The following is a 24759-nucleotide window of genomic DNA, read 5'->3' on the forward strand; positions in this document are numbered from 1 at the left end:
GCAGCAGTGCAGGGCTGGAGCCAGCAAACATGTCACCCTCGCAGGGCCCACTCGCCCCAGAGCTGGTGTTGCCCCAGCTGTAGCCTGTCTCCACGGCCCACCCCTATCGCGTGGTAGACCTGCTTTTGATCTTACCCAACATTATGTCACACAGGGGTGAAGAAACTTGCACCATCCATGCAAATCAGTACTGCCAAGGAAGTCTTGAAAAGGAAAAAAGGGCATATCCAGAGCATGCTCATTAAATCTAGTTGGCCTCTCTTCTCTTCTCTTCTTCCAGAGGTGATACCAAGTTCAGTGCATCATGCCAATAGGAAGTGGGGAAAATTTGTGATAGCCAGGAAGAACCTATAGTTCAAGGCAGATTGTCATATTGTATATAAACTATGTTCACGAGAGTGACTTCCCCGAATGGATGGATTTATTTTGAAAAAGAGCTCAGTTTGCACTGCAGTGAGTGGAACAGGTAGTGTTTTAAACTAAAGGGAGATATTCTGTTAAAATATCACACTTTTGATGGAAAAATTTTGTGCTCCATTTTTTTGTAAAATCATTCTAAGTAAAAGAGAAAAGTATTTTTTATGTTTTTCCAGGTTGTGTGCATAACGTTTGACAGTACTTCACATTTTTCAGTTTCACTGTTTCTGTTGGGTAGTCAGTTTGTTCCTGTTTGCGTGAATTTTTTCTACAGTGACAGACTAAAAGAAACACTTCCAAAGAACTGAAAAATATGGTTGCACAGGCACAAAAGTTGGCAGGATAACTAAGAAACAGGAACAAGACATAAAACTACATTTAATACTGTCCATGGTTCAATTCTGAATGGATGATATCACTTCAAGTTCTTATCCATTTCCTTAATAGAATCAGAAAAACACAAGATGGAAAATACATTCATTCATGTAGGCTTTGTTTGTGCTGGCAAAATCCTGTTTTTAAAACATAGCTGGGAGCTATTGATCCAGATGAATTGGTTCACACACCAGTTATATGCATATGTAACCAGATGCAACCAGAAGGTTAGACTGTTTCAGCCTGTGATTGAGTTTTAACCAGAAAGTCTTGAAATAATGACATTTGCATCACAGCTTTTGTTAGAAGTGAGAGATACTCATTTGCAACTACATTAACTTGTTCCTTAAAATCTCAAATTTTCAGAGATACTCAAGAACCACTAGTTTCTTGATGGCATCGAGCTTTTTCTCATAACCCAGCCCGGGATCTGTATGCGTTTGTTGTTGTAAGACTGGAGCCCACAGTGAATTTAGTGGAGTAGTTCACTCTGCTCTCCCAAACCTTAGGGGCAGGTTTGAAAACAAGCCTTATAGTACAGGTTTATGGCATATATCATTAGCTTATTTGTACACTGAAACTTTTTTTCTCTTCTTGCCTTTCTTTAACTGAACATATTTTAAAGGCAAGCAGTTAGATATGATTAAGATTCAGCATTAGGAATGTGTATTCATGCATGCTTTTCCTTCAGTAAATGTATGATTTGCAGGGAAATGAGTGTTGCAGAAAGGATAGAAAATGTGATAACAATACTGGCATAAATGGTATATGATACTCACTTGAATAGTCTCACAAGAGTAACTTTGAGTTAGAAATCTAAATACGTTTTGCATTGCATTACAGTACCGGTGAGACTACATGTAATCTATGCATGGCAACACACTTTACGACTTAGATAAGTAGATTGCACAGAAATGTGGAGCAGGAGGCAGCAGTGCTTGCCTGTGGATGTGCACTGTGGTGCATGGGGAGGAGGGAGGCCCGGGAGCTGCTCCCAGCTGCACGGGGCAAGCTCCCACTGGACGCATTGTGCTCTTCTGCTGGTCAGAAGCAGGGCTGTGAACTGACAACTGCTTTTCCAGTTACCTGTCTCATAAGTAATAATTGGTTTAAAATGAACTAAGCTGGTTATCAGATTATTCTCAGAGTGCCAGAGGTGATGCTGGGGTACTTGTGCGGAAAAGTGAGAGATGGAGCAGTGACTGCAAAAGGAGGACAAGGTTGAGAGCCAGAGGTGTTACATGTAGGAGAGGCTGCTAGTCCTCTAAAAAAGCATATTAACTTTCTTTCTGTCTGGTTGCTGCTTGCAGTTATGAGCCAGGTTAACACTAACTAGCAAGGAATTGTCATTTGGGGGCAACAAGAAAGCCTGCATTGCATTTCCTAATCTTTGGGCACTTGACTTCAGAACTTGAAAACTGTTTTAACGCAGCTTCTTCTTAAGTGTGAATGCCCAAGATGGTATATTTGGCTTGTTTTCAAGCAAACTTGAAATACAAAAGGTTCTGCTCTGTGGAACCAGAATAGCCCCAGCAGATTCCCAAAACATCTTCCACTTGAGGTGGCAGAGTAACAGGCAGGGCTGGTCTGTGCACTTAGCCAGGGAGTTTCAGAACTGATACCTGATGGCAGAAGAAGGGTAAGTATTAAGTTCAGTTCCAGGCTGTGGAAGGAAATGTGCTGTAATGACCAGAGACCGCCTTGTTCACATCTCTTCCCCTCTGCTCCTGTCCACTCTGCCTTAGGGTGTCCTCTGGCTGGGGGCTCTGCACTGCTCAGACCCACTATTGCTGCTCTCCCTTGGTGGCTCCTCTGCTCTCTCTGCATCCATCCGTGTCTTTCCCTTCCCATCTTCTGCCCCCATTACCTAAGCATGGACAAACTCAGATTTTGCGGATTTAGCCAGGTGTTGGGTGAATTTTCATAGGGGTGGCAGAAGCATCTCTGTGGCCAAGATGACTCATTTCCCAGATTTCAAGATCTCACTGCAGACATTGACATTTGGGACTCCTCAGCCTACCAGCTTTTTGAAGTATTGGTGGACTATCTTATTTCTTAAGCTCTCTCCCCCTGACACTCCCCTTTTGGTCTTACTGGGAGTCTCTGTTGCCAACCAAGGAACACAGAGGACTGAAATCCTGGATACCTGAGGCTTAATTCTGACTCCATCACTGGCCTCCTCAATGACCTCAGACAAGTTGCTTCACATTCTCCCAGTCACTTCCCTGTGTCAAATTTCCTTGTTTTTTAAAGAGCTGTGACTAAACTGTGAGTGAAGTGTTACATGTTCCTTCACTCACTCATTCATTTATGTTTTCCGTCTTGAAAATATGGCACAGTGAAAGAGATGTGTGTGTCTCAAATAGCTGTGCTGGTCCCACTGTAAGGAGTTTTATCAAATCCAAATATTAATCCCATAGTGGGAAAAATGCACAAACACACTATCTGCAAAAGAATCCAATCTGGTATTAAGCAGCTGACAAGGTTTATAAATCTGTGCTGTTATAAATGTTTTTTAACTTTGTTTTTTTTCCTAACTGCTTACTTACACTTATCTTCAGCTGAGTTCAGAGCTAACACCTCCTGCTTGTCACAGCGCAGACCCCCGAACACTTCACTGAAGCATTGCCTTCCCTCTCATCTCGTTGTGTCAGGGAGAGGGCAGGGGCAGGCACAGTGACTGAAGAGGCAGGATGAGAGGCTGGAGTTTGCTCCTCTAATTCCCACACTGATCAGGAAGAATGACCTGGCAAAGGATTTTTTCTCTGATTCCCCGAAGTTCTCTTAAATCAAATTTGCAAGAAGTCTTGTTGCCTTGTACTGTGTCTTTCGTGTTGCCCATTTTTTGTGATTCCTCCTGTTAGGCAGTGTTTTTTCTCTGTATGTGAAATGTGGTTTGACTGTTAAACCTGGGTGCTTAGAAGACAATTGAAAGTTTGATGGCTGGTTTTAAAACTGGAACTTAATCTCCCAAGTGATACAGGTGTTTCTGAAACTCTTACAGTATGAGATTGCTGCTAGGCTAACAGAGTTGTGTTCATCTTGCCTATATCCTGGAGTTGTGACTGGATGGAGCCCTGTTTATCACTTTGAGTCTTGTGATTTGCATAAGAGACTTAAACAGTTTATGTGAGTGTGGGGCATAGCAGCACTTGGGTTACCCACAAAGGGTACAGTCTAGTTTGCTTTCTTAGCTGTGTTATGTTCAAAAAAAATTAATATCAGTAAGAAAACTAACACTTTAGACACATAACATGAGGCTAAGTATGTATAAAAAACAGATCTCTTGAAAAAGAAGGTGCAAATTTCACATGTTTAGTTTTCAGAAAATTACCATATTTAAAAGGTGTGGGGGGGGAGTGTTGGGGAAGGGGAATTTACATATGCAGATTTACATGCAGATTAACTACATGTCACCAAATTATGCAGGCTGGCACAGTCCTTCCTCTGCCATTTGAGAGATTGAAATATTTCCTTTCAAAAATGGCACTGCAATCCAGCTTTGACATTAATGTCTATGATTATCCACCAGACATGTATAGGCAGTGCAATGCATAGGAATATGAGGTACGTACAAAGTGGAAGTCGAGCTTCCAGCATTCTCGTAAGGCGTGATTAATACTACATGCTGGATTGAGCAGAACAGAGGGGCTGCAATCCCTGCAGAAGTTGTGCATTGAAGATGGTGCACTGAAGCCATCTTTTGTCTGTCAACTCACTGCTGGAAATTAGACATACACATTAGAAGTTAATCAAATTTGGGCTTTTCTCACTCCCAACATTTCTTCATGAAATAAAGTTTATAGGTAAAGTTAAAGAGGGGAAGAAGAAGGAAAAAAGTCTGTTTAGCTGCAGGGCTGTGTTTATCCAACCTACTTCTGAGTTCTGCAATGTATTCAGCTGCCAGGGATGTTAGTCAAGCAGGAAAAATTGAACTTGATTTCTTTTGTGCAACAGCTGCAGAACCAGGAGATGCTGAGGGCAATGGTGAAGAAAGCAGAGCTGGAAATCAATGGCAAAATGATTGAAACAGTGAAGAGGCTTGAAGATCCTGTGCAGCGACAGCGCAACCTGGTGGAACAAGAAAGGCAGAAATACCTCAACGAGGAAGAAAAGATTGTAAAGAAGTTATGGTGGGTGGAGAAACCTTTCAGAATTTGTTTCTTAAGCCTGGTTTCTTCTTCCATAAAGTGCTAGTTTTCCCCACTGCCTTCGGTGGAACTGCACCAGTGTATGCTGTTTTATCCATGTTTCCTTACACTCATATTGGCAGTAAAACTATGTCTGTGTTGTCCAAATCCATGGTCCCTGACTGGGAGTCCCTCTTAGCCCAGGCCAGCAAACAAGTCCCACCAGAAGGAAGAGGTTCAGCCTCTTCAGAAGTCCCCGTATGCCTGCAAGAAACGTGACCAACTCCATCTTTTGGGAGCCTCCCCCTACTCTTCAGCTTTAAGTATTACATTTTAATGGGGGGAATGGCCAGGGAAGGAGGGAGGAATTTCCTTAAGGTACAAATGGATGCAAAGGAAGGTAATGAGTTTGACTTTCAGTACAAAAAAAAAAAAAAAAAAAAAAGATTTCAATAGTAAGTGCTTTGACTATTGCACAGGAGGGTCAGGGGAACTCATACATAGGGGGCAGAAGTTTAATTGCAATCAGCAATGCCAGCGTTCCTCTGAGGCTTACTCATTGGGATTTCCATACACTAAACTGCAGTTAAGAAATACTTCCACTTTTTTTGTTATGTAAAGGCTCCTTATAAGAATCTTCTTTCCCAATACTTTGGCCTATCATGACTGGTAGGATCCAGTTGTTTGGTTTAGTCCATGCTCTGAGTTCAACAGGAGACAAGATGAAACTGGAATCAATAAACAATTTAACTATTCTAACACTGACATTTGTTAGATGCTGTATAATTAATTATTTTTCATTTCTGAATTTAATTCACATCTGAAGAATTGGTCCATAACACGGAGAAGCTTTATAATCAGTTTTTCATTGGAAATGATTGAAGAGCCGTAGGAGCACAGTTATTGACAGCTATGGAAAGTATATCTTTCATGTTGATCAATGTGTTGCCAGATGAGTAAGGTTTGCAGTAAAAATACTACATCTGTAAAGATTAAGTAGAACATTACTGAGGGAGTGTGTGTTTTCTATGAAGAAAAGTTGAATGTGCAATAATAGTCCATGCTGGTGTATGTAATCCTCTCAACTGCCTTATGGCTTTAAATTACATCGTGTTATGGTCTCAAGTGATTACTCTCCTGTTCATCACTTTATTCACGTGTATCATATTACTTAGTTCCTGGCTTGTTTGTTCGCTAGGGAAAGAACTATATGTGTGATATTTGTTTATAGTACTGCCTCATAAAAGGGATACTGAATGAGGTCAAGTGCAAGGGTGTTAGTTGTTACAGCTGTTCATTTAGGATACAACTTTGATTGCAGTGTAATTCTATTTTATCAACATGTGGGATTTGTTCCATATTCAGAGTTTCTGCTGCTTCTATGCAGCCTCAGCTCAGTTATCAAAGGGCAGCATCCTCATCCTCATATTATGCTATGCCAATTTACAGTGCAGCTAAGAAATGTTGGATGGCAAAGTAGCATTAATTTTCTAATGTTACAAGGAAGTGTTTTACTTAGAACATTCACAGGTTATAGATGTTGGTTCAGCCCTTTTAGAGACATGCTAGAAACAGACACAAAATCACAGTTTATTTTTTTTTCAGTTGTCTTCAATGAGTTTTTTGCCATGTAATTGCATGTTTGCAGGATCAGACCCCAAAAGAAAAAACAGATCTGATAACAATGCTTTAAGTTCAACAGCTGATGGCTGTTTATAATGAAGAGTGCACATCACAAAATTGCACATCAAGATGTAAAAAGAAATGCAAAGCAACAGGGCAAGAAAATTACTACTTCTTAGTCTTTCAACTGTTGCCCTCTTGACCTTCCCTAAATCGTATGACTAAATGAGTGCATTGGCTTCATGTAAGACGGGGAGCTTGAGGATTTTTGCAACACTTATGAAAGTGTGTTTGGTACTCTGAAAGAGAGTCTTTCTCCTAAAGAAATAAAAGAAAAATTCTTTTGGTTTCTTTAAATCTCAGCAGAAGGAAAACTGAATCCTCCTTTCTGCTGTTCTAAAGATTATCTCTGGGAAATTAAAAACAAAAATCTTGGCAGTTTCATGCTGTAAATGCCAGAGATGTCAAATTTCAGAGCAAGTTTTCTGTTGGTCTATTCCTGATGGTGCCTGTAAAAGTGGGTCCATATGTGTCAAAGCTGTAGTGGGATTACGGTTCAGAGATAGCAAATGAAATCCAAGGAACGCTGTTAAACTTACTATTCATGCATGCTCATAACAGTGAAAAGCACGCTCAGAACTAATGGGGTAGTTTTTTTCTATCTAGTCTTTTTTCCTTTTTTTTTTTTTTCTTCTATCTAGCCACCATTAGAGGTGTCATATATGACAATATTTGGGTTGCAGATACTAGCTTTAAAATTTTCCAGACCAAGGCCAAATTATAACAATATGATTTATTGACTAATAAAGTATATGGTGAGGAGCATGTTCCAGGTGTGAGTGCTATATATTGTAGACTATTAGGAGCACTTGAATAAAAGGGGTTTTTATAAGCAAGCACAGTACGTAAATTATAACCATCTCAATCTGCCTGATAGATGCCTGTTGCATTTCATAGTAATTTGAAATTTATATTTTTATTAAGAGACGTTTCAGACATCTTTTGTAAAAATTACCAAGCTCAATAAAAAAAAAAGTCTGCTTAGCAGTCTTGGAGACTGTCTAGTAGCAGATACTTGGGAAGGAATACAAGAACATGGCCACACGCACGGATTGCGCCTCCCTGTTTTCAGTGACCTGCGGCTCAGGGATTTTCCAGGTCAGAGATGGTATCCTCATATATGAAAGCCCTGGGAGGGTTGTTTACCTTTCATGAACTTAGGTGTTTGTTGTTTTTTTTCTTAATTTATGTAAACTTTGTTGTGCATAGCATCCAGGGGCAAGGAATTCTGTAGAGTAATTTTTTGGGGGGTACCAAGAGCCTCTTTTTATTTGTTTTTTAATCTTTCATCTGACAATTGATCTCCAAGCTCTTACATTATGTAAGGCAGAATATTCACCCTATCCATGCTAGTCATGATGTTATATAGACTCTCCCCCACACCTTCCCCGATCATGTCTTTTCCGGCCTGAAAAGTCCTCATCTATTTAGTTTCTCTTCTTGTAGAAGGCATTCCATACACTTCATCATCCTGTTGTCTTTCTCTGTGCCCTTCCTAACTCTAGTGTACACCTGTGAGACGGGAGTGGGCAGAGAGGAGAGCACTGCACATGCTATTCCAACTGTGAGCACGCCATGACTTCATGCAGTGGCGAGGTGATGGTCTCTCTGTCCTCATGTTCAACATGAGCTTTCCATTACAAAGCCAAGATCTCACTCGCAAGTGCTGATAATATGTTCAAAGTTTATTACTGTGTAGGAAAACTTAGGTTTTGGCGTGGTTGTTGGTTTTGGTTTGTTTTTTTTTTCTCCTGTGCATTATTTTGCATTTATTAGCAGTGAATTTAATCTTTAATTTTTTTTCTGGTCAATTAGTATCAGATGGTCCATGTGCAGCACTCTGCATTCAGCTTTCATATTCATTCTTTTGAATAATTTAATATCCTTTGAAGATTTTTTCACTACTCTATTCATCCTCTCTTCTGAATCATTTATAATGTGTTAAAAAGCACCAGTACTAGCACAGGTCCCTTTGGAACCCACCAGTAAAGTCCCTTCACTGAGTAAGCTGTCCATTTTTCCCTTCCCTTTACTTCTGGTACTTTATCCATGAAAGAGTTTTCCCTCTCGTCCCATGGCAACTTTTCTTTCTTTAAAAGCTTTTGCTCAGATACCTTGTTGAACGCCTTTTGGACTATATCTTGTCCCCACACTTTTGTTGATTCCTTCAAAGGACCTTGCTTATTTGTGAGACCTGCCTTCTTTTTATTCCCTTGTATTACTTCCTCCCCAGTAGAGCACATTTATCCATGTGTCCACTAAAACCATTCATTAATACGGTATCTACCAGTTATACCAATTACTCACCAGTCTCCAGTTCCCTGGGTAGCTCTAACCCTTTTTAAAAATTTGTATCATCTATGAGACTTTCTGCTACTCTTGTGCCAAAACAATTTTAGTCAAGAAGTTAGATGCTTAATGTTAGTAGTTCAACTATTTCATCCTTGAGTTGCTTTTGAACTCCAGGGTGAATACCATCTGGTCCAGGTGATTTGTTGCTATTAATTTTGTTGGTTTGTTTTGTAACCTGTTTTACTGATAGTGCAATCTGAGACGGATCCTCTGATGTTTTTTGCCTAAAGAAAAATCTCAGCATAAGAGTTCACCTCAGCTCCTCTGTGGTAAACGTAAATGCAAAAAATTCATTTATTATGTATTATCCTTTTAAAACTGCACAAAGGTGAGTGTCCTGTTAATTGAGTTTGCTGATTCCAATCTTTAAAGCGATGTTGTTTCCCCAGTTACAGAAAAGAAACACTGGAGGCAGCTGGAGCTGTGTAAATCTTTGGGTCCTGAGGACTGAAGTTTATCTTCTCATGTGGTTAGCAACAGGAGGCAGTATAATATGGTATCTCCCGAGTAATTTCAGGATCAGCTGTCTAGTTTGATAGCATCGCTGTATGGAATCAAAGGTTTCATAGTTACCCTCTTCCACATCTGCTGAAAGAACAAAAGGGAAAGAAAGACAACATTGTCTGCTAGCTGGAAGTCTCTACTTTATCCCTGTATTTATGACAATGTCATAAAACTGCCAAAGCATTCTCATATTGTTCGTGTTTGTTCCTGTCTCTTCTTTCCACCCTTGAGCCCATTCAAGGTTCTTCCTTAACCTTTGTGTTCTCCAGGGGATGAGGATATCTGAGAAACTGCTTTTTCCAGTGGTGATCTACAAAAGGAGGGGTGCACCCTACAATCCACAAAGTGACACTGCCTTGTCCTGAGCGCTGATGTCTGGACATTGGGTGGAGAGGGTGCATCACTCCTGACAGCAGGAGCCTTTGCATTGCAGTGAGGTGATGGAAAACTGAATTCCTTTCCCAGCTCCTTCCTAGGTTATATCTATCTATGCCCTCCTATATTGCAAAGACAGACACAGGGACAGCAGATACCTGCATTATTGCAGCCTCTTTGACTGGAAAAATATCCCAAGTAACGTTCCCTTGCTGCCATCGTGTGGTCCCTTGGATAGTTTCTTGCAAGTACTCTTGTGCTAGTGGGAATTGTGATTCTCAGAGACTTTCTGAAGGCAGTGTCTTTGGGAGGAGGGGTCCTAAAATAGGAGCATAATCACTTACCTTTGCTTCTGTTTGTGGTCAGTTCAGAAGCAACTTATGATTCTCAATTCAAAATTATTTTATAATTCTAAGTGCTTAGTCTTTGGACTGAAGTGAACTCTTCGCTGCATGCATTTGATGTTCAAGTTCTGATATGATTTCCGTTTGCATGCGTACCAGAAATACTTCTGTATTGTTATTTTTGTTCTGTGCAACTATGTTTTCACTTTAAATTGACCTAAATGCAGACTGGTGCTGCAACGGATTTTTTTTCATGTTTATCGCCTGTTGCTCACCACCTGTTCCTTTCTTTTCATCATGCTGCCTATCCACTGAGATGGATCTAGATAGTCACCTGGCTGAAAATAAATATTTTTTTTTGCTGGATTTTTTTCCCTTGTGCCTTGTGGCAGTGCTGACACAAGTGGAAGGTGATCTTCCCCTACCCCTTTTCTGCAATCAGTCCATACCTCAGTTCTCTTAGAGCAATTGTGAAACTGCTACCTGAGTGGATGCGAGAAACAAGGCCCAAAATTAGGTGAAAATAAGTAGTTGATTTGTCAGTTCAGTAACTGTTTTGCATTGTTTTCTAATGCGCAATTAAGCTGTTTATCAGAATATTCCTTTTAGTAAATTGTAAGTAAATATCTTAACAGAGGCAGATTTCTTTTCGAACAAATATTCAAGGGATGGTTATTTTGAGGTATTCGTAGCAGTGTTTGTTCTGTTTTTCTCTAGTTGGGCATAATGCACTTCAGGTATTTTTGGGAGATTTCTAAGCTCCTGTGTGGAAGGTTTAGCTAAAGCAATGTGATTTGATGCCTAAATGGAAGCATGTGGACCCTGGCCCCACCAAAGATCAAGCAGATGTGGCTGGAGGATTCTGAAAATTTATGTGAAGCAAGGGAAAACACTAGAAAAGGTACTACAAAAGGTGATGAGAAAGCACTAGATGGGGCCTGAGGAAGCATGGAGCAGCACAGTTTGGGAAAAACACCTGGAACGATTCATTCTTGAGTCCAAAAGCTGTCCAAGATCTGCACGCAATGTTGTCACTTACTGTTTCATTGGGGCTGTTCATGGAAACAGGACCCTGCATTCTGCCTTGCAGGATCAGCCAGATAAACAGGGTTGCATCAAGGGGTCATTAGTGCCAGTTTTTGATCTGTCACTCCGCTGTTGTGCATCCTTCGTATGTCACCAACAGTGAGGAAAATATAAGGTGCAAAGCAGTGCTAAACATGGCAGTGCAACATGGATGTCCCCTTCTTCTCGGCTTTGCATCCCCAACAGGCTGGCTGTTGGGTGTGCTTCACCGCCCCGCCTGCCTCTTGCAGCACAGCTGCCCTGAGGCCAATATGCTCTGCATATCTGCAGCACGTTTGAGAAATCAACACCTGGGGCAGCTGCATAGGTCCTCTATTGTGATCACAAGCATCTGGCATCCTCACGTCCCCTCAGCTTACTCTGCCCATTCTTTTCACCTTGTGGTATCAGTTTTAAAGATGCAACAAGTGAGATTTCCGCTTCTGTTTAGTCCATTTGTTTCCACATATTTGATTATAATGTGGAAGTCCTGCTTAAGTTTCATTTCCACCTCTCTGTTTTACCAGTGAGCTGGAGGGATTTGTTGAAGACCTGAAGAGGGACTCCACAGCCACCAACAAGACAGTTACGCTGAAAGACATTGAAGATGGAGCCTTTCTTTTGCGTCAAGTGGGAGAAGCTGTTGCCACCCTCAAAGGTAGGTACTTTTCCTTTGTCCTTGCAATTCTTCTCTTTTAACCACTGTGGCTGAGAACAGTTTTGCCTTTGACCCGAGGACATTAATTTTCACTTCCAAAAATATTTAAAATTAGGATTATGGGGCTTGTTGCTTGGCCCCTGGAGAGAGGCAGACACTCAGCTATTTAACATTCACCCCATTGTCAGTTTGTTTCTTCCTAGGGCTTTTATCATTTCCTCTTGAGCTTCACAGTTGTTGTCTTTGCAGGAGAGTTCCCGACACTGCAGAATAAAATGCGTGCGATCCTTCGCATTGAGGTAGAAGCTGTGAGGTTCCTCAAGGAAGAACCACACAAGCTAGACAGCTTGCTGAAGCGTGTGCGCAGCATGACAGACATCCTTACCATGCTCAGGAGGTGAATTTGTTTCTTCAAAACTAAGGAGTTTTCTCAAGCAGGCCTGGGTTTGGGGTCTCTCAGTCTCCCCAGAGTCAAGTGGTTTTGAGAAATGCAAATTTGTTTGCAGTATTATGTACATTCTTCCCAGAGCCTTCTGAAGGGAAATCAGATTAACCTTCCCTGTGCTCTGTGCAGTGATTCTGCTATGACAGCCTTGGTTATTTAGATGCTATGACTGAACCTAGCTCCCTCTGAAAACTTCCGAATTTGGGAGATACCTGGACGCAAAATCTGAGTGGCATCAGTCCCATATCTGAGCCAATTAACTGCAGACATTTACAACAATCTAAGTTAACAGAGATGTTATCTGACACTGAAACATGCATCCCCAAAAATATAAGAAATAACATAGGAAAGGATTCTGAGTGGATACAGATATCCCAGAATGTTTTGAAAGAAATAACAAATATTTTTCAAAATGCTTGTGAATTCACATGAATTCTTTATTCTGTTCTTTGCAGGTAATATACTTTCTCTAAAGCTGAAGTATTAGATAAAATTTATGTACCTTAAGTGCCACTGTTTAGCTATGTTTGTCAGAATATATAAGCAGCAAAAAAATGCTGATTTCTATGAGGCAGTAGGCATTGGGTTTAATTCCTCCTGAAAACTCTGAATGAATCAGGCCAAACTGTCAAAGGTGGTGGTTGTTCTCAGTTTTACTTAAATTACAAGAAAATTAAAATCAGAAGTATACTGTTGCTGCCATTATTTTAAGGAATCCAGGGTTGTCATTCTTCCCCTATCTTCTGGAGCAATGTAAATGGTTTTGCCAGTATTGGCAAAGGGATAAAATGCTTTATGTAACAGATCTTCTGAGAGCTGCCCATCTACATACTTTCATATTAGTTGACTTTGCTTAAAAATGACTACAGTTATTTCCTGCCTCATCCCATTTGGGAATTAAAGTGAGCTATGCATGTCAAAGTTTTACCAAAAGTATTTTTTGAAGCTGCATTACATATTAAACCTCATAAAGTATGTTTGAGTAACGGAGAAACTGATGACATTTGATGGATAGATAGGTATTGAAGCTCAGCCATTTCACAACTAGTTGCCAGAAGTGGTTGAATTGCTTCTCCTCCTCAGCTTATTCTGCCCCAAACTCTTGACAGACAAGACCCTCGCGAAGCATCATTTGAATGCTTTGTTTCGGCAACTTTCTAAGCTGCTACCTCAGATTCTGTATGACTATCAGTTTCCATGCTGATAATCCAGGAATCCCTTGTTTATTTAGGTTCTGTGTGAAAAAAATAAATTGAATTGATTTCCGTTCTGCATCTAAAATCAATCCACCCTAACTTACTGGTTGGTCAAAAAGTGCCAGTACATCTCTGAAGCTTTGTAAACATTTTAAAAGACAAAAACATCTGAATTAGAGTGTTCTCTTTGAAAATCTGAATCCCTGACTCTGAGAGAAAGCTATAAAATCACACCACTGAGTGCATCAGGAAGAAAAACACCATTTTGACATTTCTGATGTAGGTGTTTTTCCCTTGCAAAAGCTTAAGGGGGACCCCTTGTTGTTAAGTATTGCTTGTGACCGACCTGTGTGCTAATGATGTGCCATGCTGTTGTATTCAATTTGGCTGGGCAGACATGTTACAGACGGACTCCTGAGGAGTGTGGATCCCTCCCAAGTTGTGCAATACTCTGCTATGGAAAAGACCACCACAGCTGAAGCTCTGAAAAGCCAGGAGGAGCTCAAGCATGCCCAGGGACACACACAGCAAAACCTCACAGCAATTGCAGCAGAGTCCCAAGTGTCATCGGTCAAGTCGGAAGTTGTCCCCTTCTCAAGCATGATGGTCCATCATGTGCAGAGCTCTCCCGTTGTCATCCATCAGTCCCAACACTCATCAGCCCTGGTCAGCCACGGCCAGGGTTCTCCTTCCACAGCCAGCCATGGTGAAGGCCTGCCAGCGAGCAGCCACCCCACAGCCACCTCACTGGAGGCAGCAGCAGGAACCCAGACAACGCAAGCTACTCCGGCACCACACGTCTCTGTCAATGGTGCCACCATGCAAAGCCTTTTCATCGAGGAAATTCACAGTGCGAGTACCAGAAACCGAGCTGTATCAATTGAGGTATGGTGTGTTCTCCTCAACCAGTTGTCTTCTCTTTGGGTCCAAGCTCCCAGTCTCACTCTTGAGAATGAGGGTGGGATTTTCAAAAGCGTTTTTTATATGCTTAACCCCTAATTTCACAAAGCGCTTCTGAAAGTACCCTCAGGTTTTAGATGTGACAGTATAATACCATGTAACCAAAATGGGTCACTGTGTGTTTTTTAATAACCTGCATAAAAGAAATAATTTTTAGTTTTTTTTTTTAAATAGCCTGGTTTTAAACAATAACATATTATTCTTTGGTAGGCCTTGCATAGGTGGATTTCAGTCATTCATTAATTCTCCATGTCCCTCATTTTGTAGAGGTAAAAATGAGAGAGTGAGAAGTTTCAGTGAATTCACACAGAGATATCCAGCAAACTGACAGCTGAACTCTCATGTCCTATTACAGACATGCACTTTAATCATCAGTGCAATATAGTAAGTCAGTGACCATGATTTAAATTTTGCCTTTGTGCCTTTAGTGAGCAGCAGGCACTGTCGGTTTCTTTTATGATTGTGCTGTATGGATCCCAGAATAAGTATACAATTACAGTGTTAATATATTTCCTTTAATTGCTGACTACAACTGAAAGATTCTTGCCATGTTGACCCATAATGTTTATACACGGATTTTTAAAAGTGATCACAACAGAAATCAGAAAGATAAACAGATGCTTTACTGTTTTTGTCTAGAAAGCAGAAAAGAAATGGGAAGAGAAAAGACAGAACCTTGATCACTATAATGGAAAGGAATTTGAGAAGCTCTTGGAAGAGGCCCAGGCTAGTATAATGAAGTCAATTCCTAACCTGGAGATGCCTCCCCAGCTGGTCACCCTGACAAAAGGAGATGCAGTGGAAAAGTTGGAAGTCTCAGGTAAGGTCTGCTGTAGTAAATGGTGCTAAGTAAGTAGTTGCCTATCTGCAAAAGAGAGGTTATTTTTTCTACTTAATAAAATGGTTTCAGTTTACAGGTTTCTGTGTTCTTGATCCTACCTGTGAGAATGTCTCTGAGAAAGAACACACAGATCCTGCTTACAAGACACAGGATTGTATTTCAAAAGCACTGAATTTGCAGGCAGTGCTGTGTATAACCAGCTGAACACAAATCCTGGGTGCTGGAACCAAGAGAGTGAGTTTGCTCTCTGGAGATAAACAGACCTCGAAAGGAGGAGAGCAAGAATATACCTTGCTTTTGGCAGAGATGGGAGTATCTATATGCTACACTGTATCTTAATCTAGTTTGCTATGTCCAGTTTTGCACTTAAGGGTTTAGCATTACAGAGAGCTCCGAAAAGAACCACAAAGAGTTTGAGCACAAGATGAATGATCTTACCATCAGAAACTTAAAAACTCTTTCTTTAGATGTACATATTATCAAAGGGAGATCAAGACATGCCTGAGGTTTCTGAGGGTAGGAAGCCTTTCAGCTTCACAAAACAAGTCCCAACAAGTTCCAGCAGTTGGAAGCTGAAGCTAGAAAAAGACAGATTAAAAATTAGATGTCAAATTTTAACATTCAGGGTAATTAATCACTGAAACAACTTTAATTATGAACATGTTAGATTTGCTGCCGATTCAAACCTTTAAGCAATGTTATGTTGCTTTCCAAAAGGCTGCTCAGACACAAGCTCTGGGCATGATGTAAGAGTTGCTTGGAGAAATCCTTGAACTCGCATTAAGTTAGAAGTGAGACTCTTTGATCTTTCTGGTCCTTGCTAACTTCATAATCTGTAAACTACAGATACAACCAATGGTTTGGATGAGACCCTCAGTGGTCCACAAAAGATCTGTGATTCTGTATAACCACAGTTTTCTTGGGGGAGTGGGTAGATACGTAGGAATGACTTTTGCAGTAAGGTTTCTGGCTGCCTGCCGTTTGCTATAGGTGTACTGAGTTTCAAGTTGAACATGGTCAGAATGTGACCCAGTAGCAAAAAAAGGCAAACATTATAATGGGATGATTGAACAGGAATATCTACAGCACACATGAAGTAATCGGTTCTGCTCAGCACTGGTGAACTCTTACATAGAAATCCCAAAACTCAGTGTTTTGTACTTTAAGGAAAACTGAACAGACTGGATGGAGTAAAGAGGATAGCAGTGATGATAACCAGAGCTCTAGAAAACGTGATCTCTGGAGAAGAAAGGAAGGAAGAAAGAAAAGGAAGGAAGGAAGGGTTTTGTTTGGCATGAGGAAGAGAAGGCTGAGGAAGGACAAGGCAAACAGTTTTTAAGTATGTAAATATCTGCTTAAAAAGGAAAGGCCAACCTGCTTTATGTGCCTGATGGATAAGGACAAGAAGAAATTTTAAATTGCAACTAGGAAGATTCAGGTTAGGTATTAGGGGAAACTTCCTAATAGTGAGAAAAGTGAAGCATTGAAGAAAGCTGCCTGAGGAGGAGGTAAGATCCCCATCATTGGAGAAAATGGGTTACACCAACACTGAACAAGAACAATATAGGTAGAGCTGAGTGCTTCATGGCAGCAGGATGATGGGGTTTCTTTCAAGCCCTATTTCTTCACAGGTTAACATTCAAATCCATGTCTGAACTTCAGAGTTAAAGGGGAAAGGAAGCTGTCTCATCCAAACCTTGGATTTACTACATTAGCTAGACATGAGACACTTGCAAAATTCTTACCCAGATGTTTAAGAATATAAAAACATGAGAAATGCCCTATTTGGTCAGAGCAATGGTTGACCCAGCTTAGTGGCCTGTCTCTGACAGAGGCAATGGGAGATACTGTTTCAGGGAGCACAGAAACCTGGCTGCTTTCTGCAGTCTGTTAGTACTCTCCCAGCACCCCCAACTGTTGGATATGCGATGTTAGAAGAACTACGCTAGCCTGATCCTTTTCATATCTATTATGGCCCTGTTGTCCATGAGTTTCTCTAGTCCCATTTTGAACCTGCTAATACCATTTGCTTGCCCTGCCTCTCATGGCAGCCAGCTCTAGAAGCTCGCTCCCCACCACGTGAAGGAGCACTTTTCTTCATTTGTTTTAAACTGATCTCCTGACAGTCCCATTGAGTGCCCCCTAGTTCTAATATTTGTGATTTGCTGAACGCCAGCTCTGCAGTCCCTTTATAAAATCATGAAGGCAGTGGATAAACCTTGATCATATCCTGGGGTCCTCAGCCTACCCCTCTCCAAATTGTGGAATTGCAGCTTTTCTAGTTTCCCCTTCAGGGTGCCTGTTCTATCCCCTGGTTCTCTTCAGTTGCCCTCTGTAGCTCTGCCACGTCCTTCTGGAGCTAAGGAGATGGCAGCTGCACACCCCACTCAGGGTGTGGGACACCAGCATTTTCTTTAACTGCAAAACGATGCCCTGTGGCTTGTTTACACAAACTTGTATAGCATCTGGGAGGGCTATTTTTATATCAGCATTTTGTTCTGGGCACATCTTTAGCACTGACAAGTTATTGCTGCTTGAATATTTATTGACATACAGGTTTAATATAAATTTTGTTGAACCTTGCAAAATAATTTTAGAATTCTGGCACTGTTCAGTGAGGTTGCTGGCTATTATCAAAATTAACTTGGATAATGTGTGGCATGAATAGAAAACGTCAGTGAAAATAAATACCATATGGGTGCAGTGAGCTGTGACAACATCTTAGTGCAGAACACAATAATAGAGAAGAAATTTTATAACTCACATAGTTAATCAATTTCCAGAATACAATTTTACACAGTGTGCAGCCAGCAGATATAGGGAGAAATTTGTTGAGACTGAGACATTTGCCTTCTGTTCTGCATAATGAATCCTGTAATAGTCACATAAATAAGCTGAGGGAACAGCAGAGCTTTTCCTTAATACCTGATCAAATATCTCACGTCACCCAAATCTTCTGCAGCTCAAGAAGAAAATTTCAACACACTACAGTCTTTGTTGTAGACTAGAAAACTGAGCAACATATGGAAAGAGAGACCACCTACCCTAGTAGTATAATGCATAAGACGTTTTGTCCATAAGTTTGTGGAGGCCTTTGCTGGCTTTGCTACAGAACCCGGATACGTTACATTGCCAGAATACGTTGTCTTAGCCGGTCTCCATACAGAACCTGATTAAGAATCTCTCTTTTTTTTCTGAGAAACACAAAACAGAATTAAACTACACACTTTATACAATTTTGCAGATGATTCTATAAATACTTCTTTCATGTCCAGACTCTAACTCATCTTTGTTATCAGGATCATTCAATGAAAAATATGAGGAATGTCTTTAAAACGTGTACTAGAAATTGGGCTCCTTCATCTCTCTTTGTGCCTTTGCATGTGATAATGTCCTGATTTTTGCAAGTGCTGAGTTACCAGTAGCTTTCACTAAAGACAGTTTGCTTATTTGAATACAAAGGCTGCCTCAAGGCAGCTGTTACTATTTACAGTTTTTTTTAAAGACATGTTGGATCTTTTTGTGCAAGTATAAAGCTATATTGCTGAGGGAATAGATTCCAATTTGGCTGTACCTGGTGGAGATGCTTCAGTTCAGTGGAAGGGCTGGAGATTTTAGCATCCTGTGTGGAAGACTTCCATCTTATTTACACAAGTGCTGAGCCCTTTGGCACCAGAAAAGGTTTTGTAAGGTATTGTGTTTAATCATGACCAGGCTCAGACCCAGTGAATTATACTTGTCCATTTGGTCCTCACTCTTTAAACATGCTAGAAGAACTCAGCCAAGGAAGAAAATATTAGAGCAATGTCTTTTCCTCAGAGTTTTTCCTCCAAAGGTTCCTCCCCACCAATCCTTTTGGACTGGTGAAATAAAATTTTTTAATAGAGAAAATAGAAACCCAACTCTCAAAGGTTATACCTTGCCAAGTCTTGTGGCATTTACTCTGAGCAAGGCCCATTACAGCTTCTCCTCAAGGACCCCAGCTGGGGGATGAGAGTGGGATTTGCCTTCCATAGCCGGTGCACCTGCCACTCTCCCTGACTATATCTATTGCCTATATTTCTCCTTTTTTATTTTCCATTTTGAAGATGGAGATGGAGATGGATGGGTCTTTCACAAATGAGAGTGATATGGTAGAAATCATTCTCTCTTTCTGCTGTCCATGTCACCTGTCCAGCCTTGTTGTTCTTGAGTGCAAGAAAAATTTTGGTGTTCTTGCAGTCAGACCTGCCACCAGTTTGATGATAATGGGCTGAACAGACCTTTAAAGGAGCAGGCATTTGCAGAAGCCCCACATCATAGCCTGCTAAACACCTTCTTAGAGAATGAGTTTGATTTTCTGGCAGCAGATTAGAGCAAATCTTACCTTGCCCTGGTAGAAGCACATCTGGTGTCACAAAAAACTTAGTGGTGTGTATTGACAAAAGAGGTGGTCTAATGTAAAGTGTATCTGGAAATCCATTCTTGTTGCAATCCTGCAAGTGCCAGATAACCAGGCTGGGATGTAATTCAGTGGAGCATTTCTTTAAGCTTAAGCAGCTTTGAAGAACATTTGAACTAACAAGGGAATAAAGATGAGGCTGGGTCAGACAAGGGCTGCCTCCAGCCCTGGTGCTGTTTCTGACAGTAGCTGTACAGTGCACAGAGGAGACTGTAACAGCCCCAGATGTGCACAGTTATGTAATAGCTTGCCCAGAGAGAATACTCCCTCTTAACCCTAAACAGCTGGGTAATCCCAAAAGAAGGAGTTTTTTTAATTTTGGGTTATATTTATTCCAGCTGTTTATGTAACACTGAATAGCTGCAGAAGGATTGTTCAATCACTCTTGAAAACAAACAGTGTAAAGGGAAGTGTGAAAATGGTGGCTGTTGCCATGTATGTTGCTTAGTCTATGACCAGAAACACATAGGGAGAAGTCAGTGTTTCAGCCCTGAGCAGAATAATGCTGCTTCTGGAAAAAAATACAGGCTGCTGATGATGGGGAAGAGGAGGTGGCAACCGCTTGGGCAAGCAGCTGTGGGCAGAGGGGGAATACCAGTCTGAGCAACTGGTCTTCTCTTGGAAAATGCCCTTCAGAAAGCAAGGGCTGACTCTGCTCTGCTACTGGATTTGGTATTTGAATCATCATGGGTTAGGAAACTGTATATAGAGCCATTATATTATAATTCAAAGGCAAAATTGTGAATTCCTGGAGCAGTTGGTAATAAGTAAAGCAAGAGTAAATGCTGGCTTTGAAGAGGAGCAAGTGCAATTGCCCCAGGTGCTCCCTGCCCTGCCCAGTGGTGAGACAGCTTGGTGAACTGGGGAGGTAGCACTGCCAGAGCAGCGTTTCCATTTTTCCTTTCAGCCCTTGTCTGGACATAGGTGGTTTTGCTGAACTACAAGGTTGCCCTTCAGATCTTCTCTTAGCCCCTTGCTGGCAGCACTTTCCAGGCAGGGTAGAAGCGTGTGCTGGTTGCTTCAGAGTTGCTGAGCATGGCAAGAAGCCTCCAGGTTTGGTTCTCGCTAGGATTCGCGTCAGTGGCCCCATTTTCAAAGGAGGGTACAGGACCACTGTAACCAGGCACCCAGCTGAACCTGTCCCTTACTTTCAAGGAATGATTTCCAGAAGTGTGCTGAGCTCTCACGCTTCTACACGCAAGGCTGAAATCCCAGGCACAGTGACGTGGGAAGCAGGAGTTTTATGGTAAATTTCTAGGTGAAGTGACCTGACTCACTGCGCAAACGCAGAGCTGCTGGCTTTTGTTTGAGGCGGTTCCACTTGAGTGCCAAATATGTTTCTGATGATAACATACTGAGCAGCAGGACCTTTTAAGACAATATTGTTTTTCTTTCCAACCTGAGGCAGGGGTGCAAACACTTCTTTCCCTCCTTTACCTTTACCGGTGCTCACTTTGTGTTGCCCTGTTCACTTGCAGAAGACATTCATGATGCAGAACAGGAGAGCGACAAGCTGACCAAGTCCCCACCACCTCCACCTCCGCGGCGCAGTTACCTGCCAGGGTCTGGACTAACCACAACGAGATCGGGAGATGTCATCTATGCAGTCAAGAAAGAGGCGGCTGCTGTCAAGGTTTGATGATTCAGACTCTAAGCAATCAGACTGCTGGTGAATTCCCAGACTTGGGCTTGTCTATAAAACCACAAAATAAGCTGAGAAGGAGCTATGTCCTGGAGAGCTATTGAAACCACTTACCAGGAAATGCTGCTCTCTGGGCAAAAGAGCCAGTCAGGTTTGATCAGTTGTGTTCGCAGGAGTCTTAGGCTTGCCTCACTGATCTCCTAACAATGCAGAAGGCAAGTCACAAGCCACTTTCATTCAGTGCGGTAAGAAGATTAAACATAAAAAAAGCATACCTCATACAGATGGGGAAGATCAGCTCAGAGTGGAGAGAGTTTTCACAGAAATACTGTAAATGAGTTTCTTTGGGCTTCCTTTCCCCATTTGTTCTGTTCCCTGCAAGAAGGGGAGGGAAGTCCAGGCTAGGAAGATCTTTATTGTATGCATATGCCACCACATCAGCAATAGTAGTTTCTTTTGAACTGATGAAATAGCATTTTTCTAGATCAGAGCATTACAAGGAGAGGGACCTTGCAACAGGGGAGTTGCAATGGTGTTGAATTTACTGTGTTTGCTTTACATCAGGAGGGCTTGGCTATATTGGCTATCTGGCCTTTCTCATCCACTTCTAGGAATGCAGCGAAGACACTGGGCAAATAGCGCAGTCCAAAGCCCCTAAGGAGGATCAGGCCTTGTCTCGGAGCACAGGGCTTGCTGCAGCATCAGCTGCAAAAGATGAAGATGAAGAAGAAGGAGATAAAATAATGGCAGAACTACAGGTATGCCCTTCGAGTTGTGCATGGAGATACCTGAGCCCAGTATCACTTCTAGCTCAGAACGTGAAGGAAAGTAGGTCTGCCAGTCTCGCCTGCTCCCCCTTCATTACACTGAATGGTGCCACATTATGTAAAAACCATCCAATTTTTTCAGGAGGCCTGGAGCTAAGAGGGTGCTCAGGGATGCTGGGGATGCCATAGGCGAATCCTTCCAGGCACACACACAGATGGGACTGCAGTGAAATACGTATTCGGTGTGGTCACTGTTGGCCTTGTGTTTCTCTCTTAGTGCCAGGCCTGTGCGGTACTAGGAGCATGTCACTGCTGCTAATGGTGGGAGCAGAGAACAGGGAGGTTGCTCCCGGCCAGCTGCGCTCCCCTGCCCTGTGCCACGGCCCAGTTTTCATGTTTCCCGGAGTGCTTGAATGGTGAAACGTTTCCCATCATGTAACTAAAACATTGCTCTGTCAGTGGCGTAGAAGTCGTGCTCTTGTGCCTGGCCTTCACTTGGCAGTGCAGGCGGCGATGCTGCAGTAAAAGCCAAATATTCCAGTTGGTGAAGAACCAAAGACGGTCAAGTACAGTTGTGTTAGTCAACACAACATGATGGAAAATAGATCTGTCAAGGGAAACAACACTGATCAGGTAACAGGTTAGGCTGCTTAAAGGAAACTGTATACCCGTAAGCATTTCTGTAAGGCGTTTGATCAAATATCATACCACATTCTGGTTAAAATCTGCCACCACAGAGTATACAGAAATACCCACGAGAGGACTGAGGGCTGTCTGGCTCTGAAAGTGTTGTCACTGGTGCAGGTGTTTGCAGTCAGGTCCCAAAGGGATCAGCCACAGGTCTGTGCTGCTCTGTGTTTTTATCAATGGCCTAGAAGTAAATTTAAAATCCTTACTGCTTAAATCAGCTTAAATCTTAAAGCTAGTAAATGATGAGAGCAGAGAGAGGATAGCAATCAGTTAATGGTCATAATACGTTTGAATTCACTGGAATGTAAAGTCCCTGTGAAGAGCAACAAATACAGGCCAGACCACAACGGCACGTCTGCGAAAGGAGCAGGAGTTGCAGTAACAAGCTAACTAGTGCTCCGAGGGCAGTGCGGGTGCCGCAAAGTTAGTGTCTCCTTTGGATGTAGATGCAAGAACTGGGAGTGATTTTTATTTCTGTGTACGGGATCGGTGTGATCAGCCCGGGTCTGCTGCCCCATGTCTGGGTGTCCGTGCATGCCCTGTTTACAAAGGCTGTTAACAGCGTGAAGGTCCAGAAGTGGCTTGACTACACTGCGAAGGTAATCATGGCATTACACTGTGCAGCTAGTCATAACTTCATGGGAAGTGCTAAATGCCTTTTTAATCTATCAGACAAAGGCATAATGAAAATCAACTGCTGAAGCTCAAGCAAGGCAAACTGTATTTAGAGACTGGTACAGATATTTCAGAGCAAAGGTGATAAATTACTGAGGGAAATAGTGGATTCTTCATCACTTAAAATCTGAAGGACTTTGAGGATGCCTTTATGGATGATATGCTTATCTCAGAAACACATTGCTGGCCTCACAAAGGGGTAGAAGCCTGGGGAAAGTATTGTATTGTAGGAGGACAGAGACTGCTTGTTCTCACAGTCCCCTGTGGTCTCATGTGCTCTGGCCTATAAACATACATACGAATAGGACATGGTGGAAAACCAGCAGAAAATCCACACCCTGATTTTTGCACTGGATTTTTTTTATTATTACTTCTCTAATTTTTAATAAACATGCAACAGATACGAGGAGCGCAAAATTTAAAGAAGGGCATGACTTTAATCTGTAGTTAGGGCTATTAATTTCATGAGAGTTGTCAGCAATTAAATAATTTTCCTAATACTCGGTACACCAATATCATCATCTTGTGTGTGGTGGTATGTCTGACTCCTGTAAGCATGGCTCCCTCACCCCTTGGCCAGCAGAGCCCCCTGCCTGTTTATCTTGCTGGTGACAGAGTGTGCCAGTATCGGCCAGCAGAAATCCCAGTGACGCGCACTGGGAGCAGTGTGCAGTCATGGCAATGCTGGCTCTGCTCCCCTGGACCTGGGAACCTAACAGAGAGAAACCCAAGAAAAGCGGAGGGAGGCAAGCATGATAAAAGGCTGCAAAGCCCCTGCCATGCCTTGAGGTTCAGTGGTCCGTAGCCCACATGCTGGGCTGTTTCTGGAGCAGGAGGAACCTGGAGGGGTCTGTCACCATCTGGAGCATGAGTGAGGGCTGCAGTAAAGACGTGTGTGTTCAAGTCAAAAGGTTTAATAACAGAATTTGTGTGGGGAGAAATGGAGTTATGCACTTCTTGCATGAAGTGCCATGAGACAGGATGAATTTGGGAGCTGAGTGCACAGCAAGGGTGGGGAGAGGTATTATACACCCTCTTCTCTCATTTATTGAATGCCTAAGACCTGCTGCTCCCACCTTCTCCTCACCTTCTTGCAGGCGACATATAGACCGTTTTGCAGACAAGAACAGTTAGGAAAGAGAAATATATTTCAGTTGTGCTTGTCCCATCCAGGGGAATAGCAAACCACTGCTAATACT

At 42.0% G+C, this 24759-nt stretch overlaps 1 protein-coding gene across 6 annotated transcripts in view; it reads left to right on the top strand.

The window, feature by feature from the left end:
* The window catches only part of KIAA1217 (KIAA1217 ortholog), a 387375-nt gene that overhangs the window by 354375 nt on the left and 8241 nt on the right, over positions 1-24759 (top strand). For all 6 annotated transcript variants that reach the window (XM_067291790.1, XM_067291789.1, XM_067291788.1 and 3 more), the window contains 7 exons: positions 4750-4925; positions 11773-11903; positions 12153-12300; positions 13940-14429; positions 15144-15324; positions 21265-21419; positions 22040-22186. In XM_067291790.1, coding sequence (XP_067147891.1) covers positions 4750-4925; positions 11773-11903; positions 12153-12300; positions 13940-14429; positions 15144-15324; positions 21265-21419; positions 22040-22186 — 1428 coding nt within the window. The remainder of the gene's footprint in view (positions 1-4749; positions 4926-11772; positions 11904-12152; positions 12301-13939; positions 14430-15143; positions 15325-21264; positions 21420-22039; positions 22187-24759) is intronic.

Source organism: Apteryx mantelli, chromosome 2, assembly GCF_036417845.1.
Source record: "Apteryx mantelli isolate bAptMan1 chromosome 2, bAptMan1.hap1, whole genome shotgun sequence".
NCBI lineage: Eukaryota > Metazoa > Chordata > Aves > Apterygiformes > Apterygidae > Apteryx > Apteryx mantelli.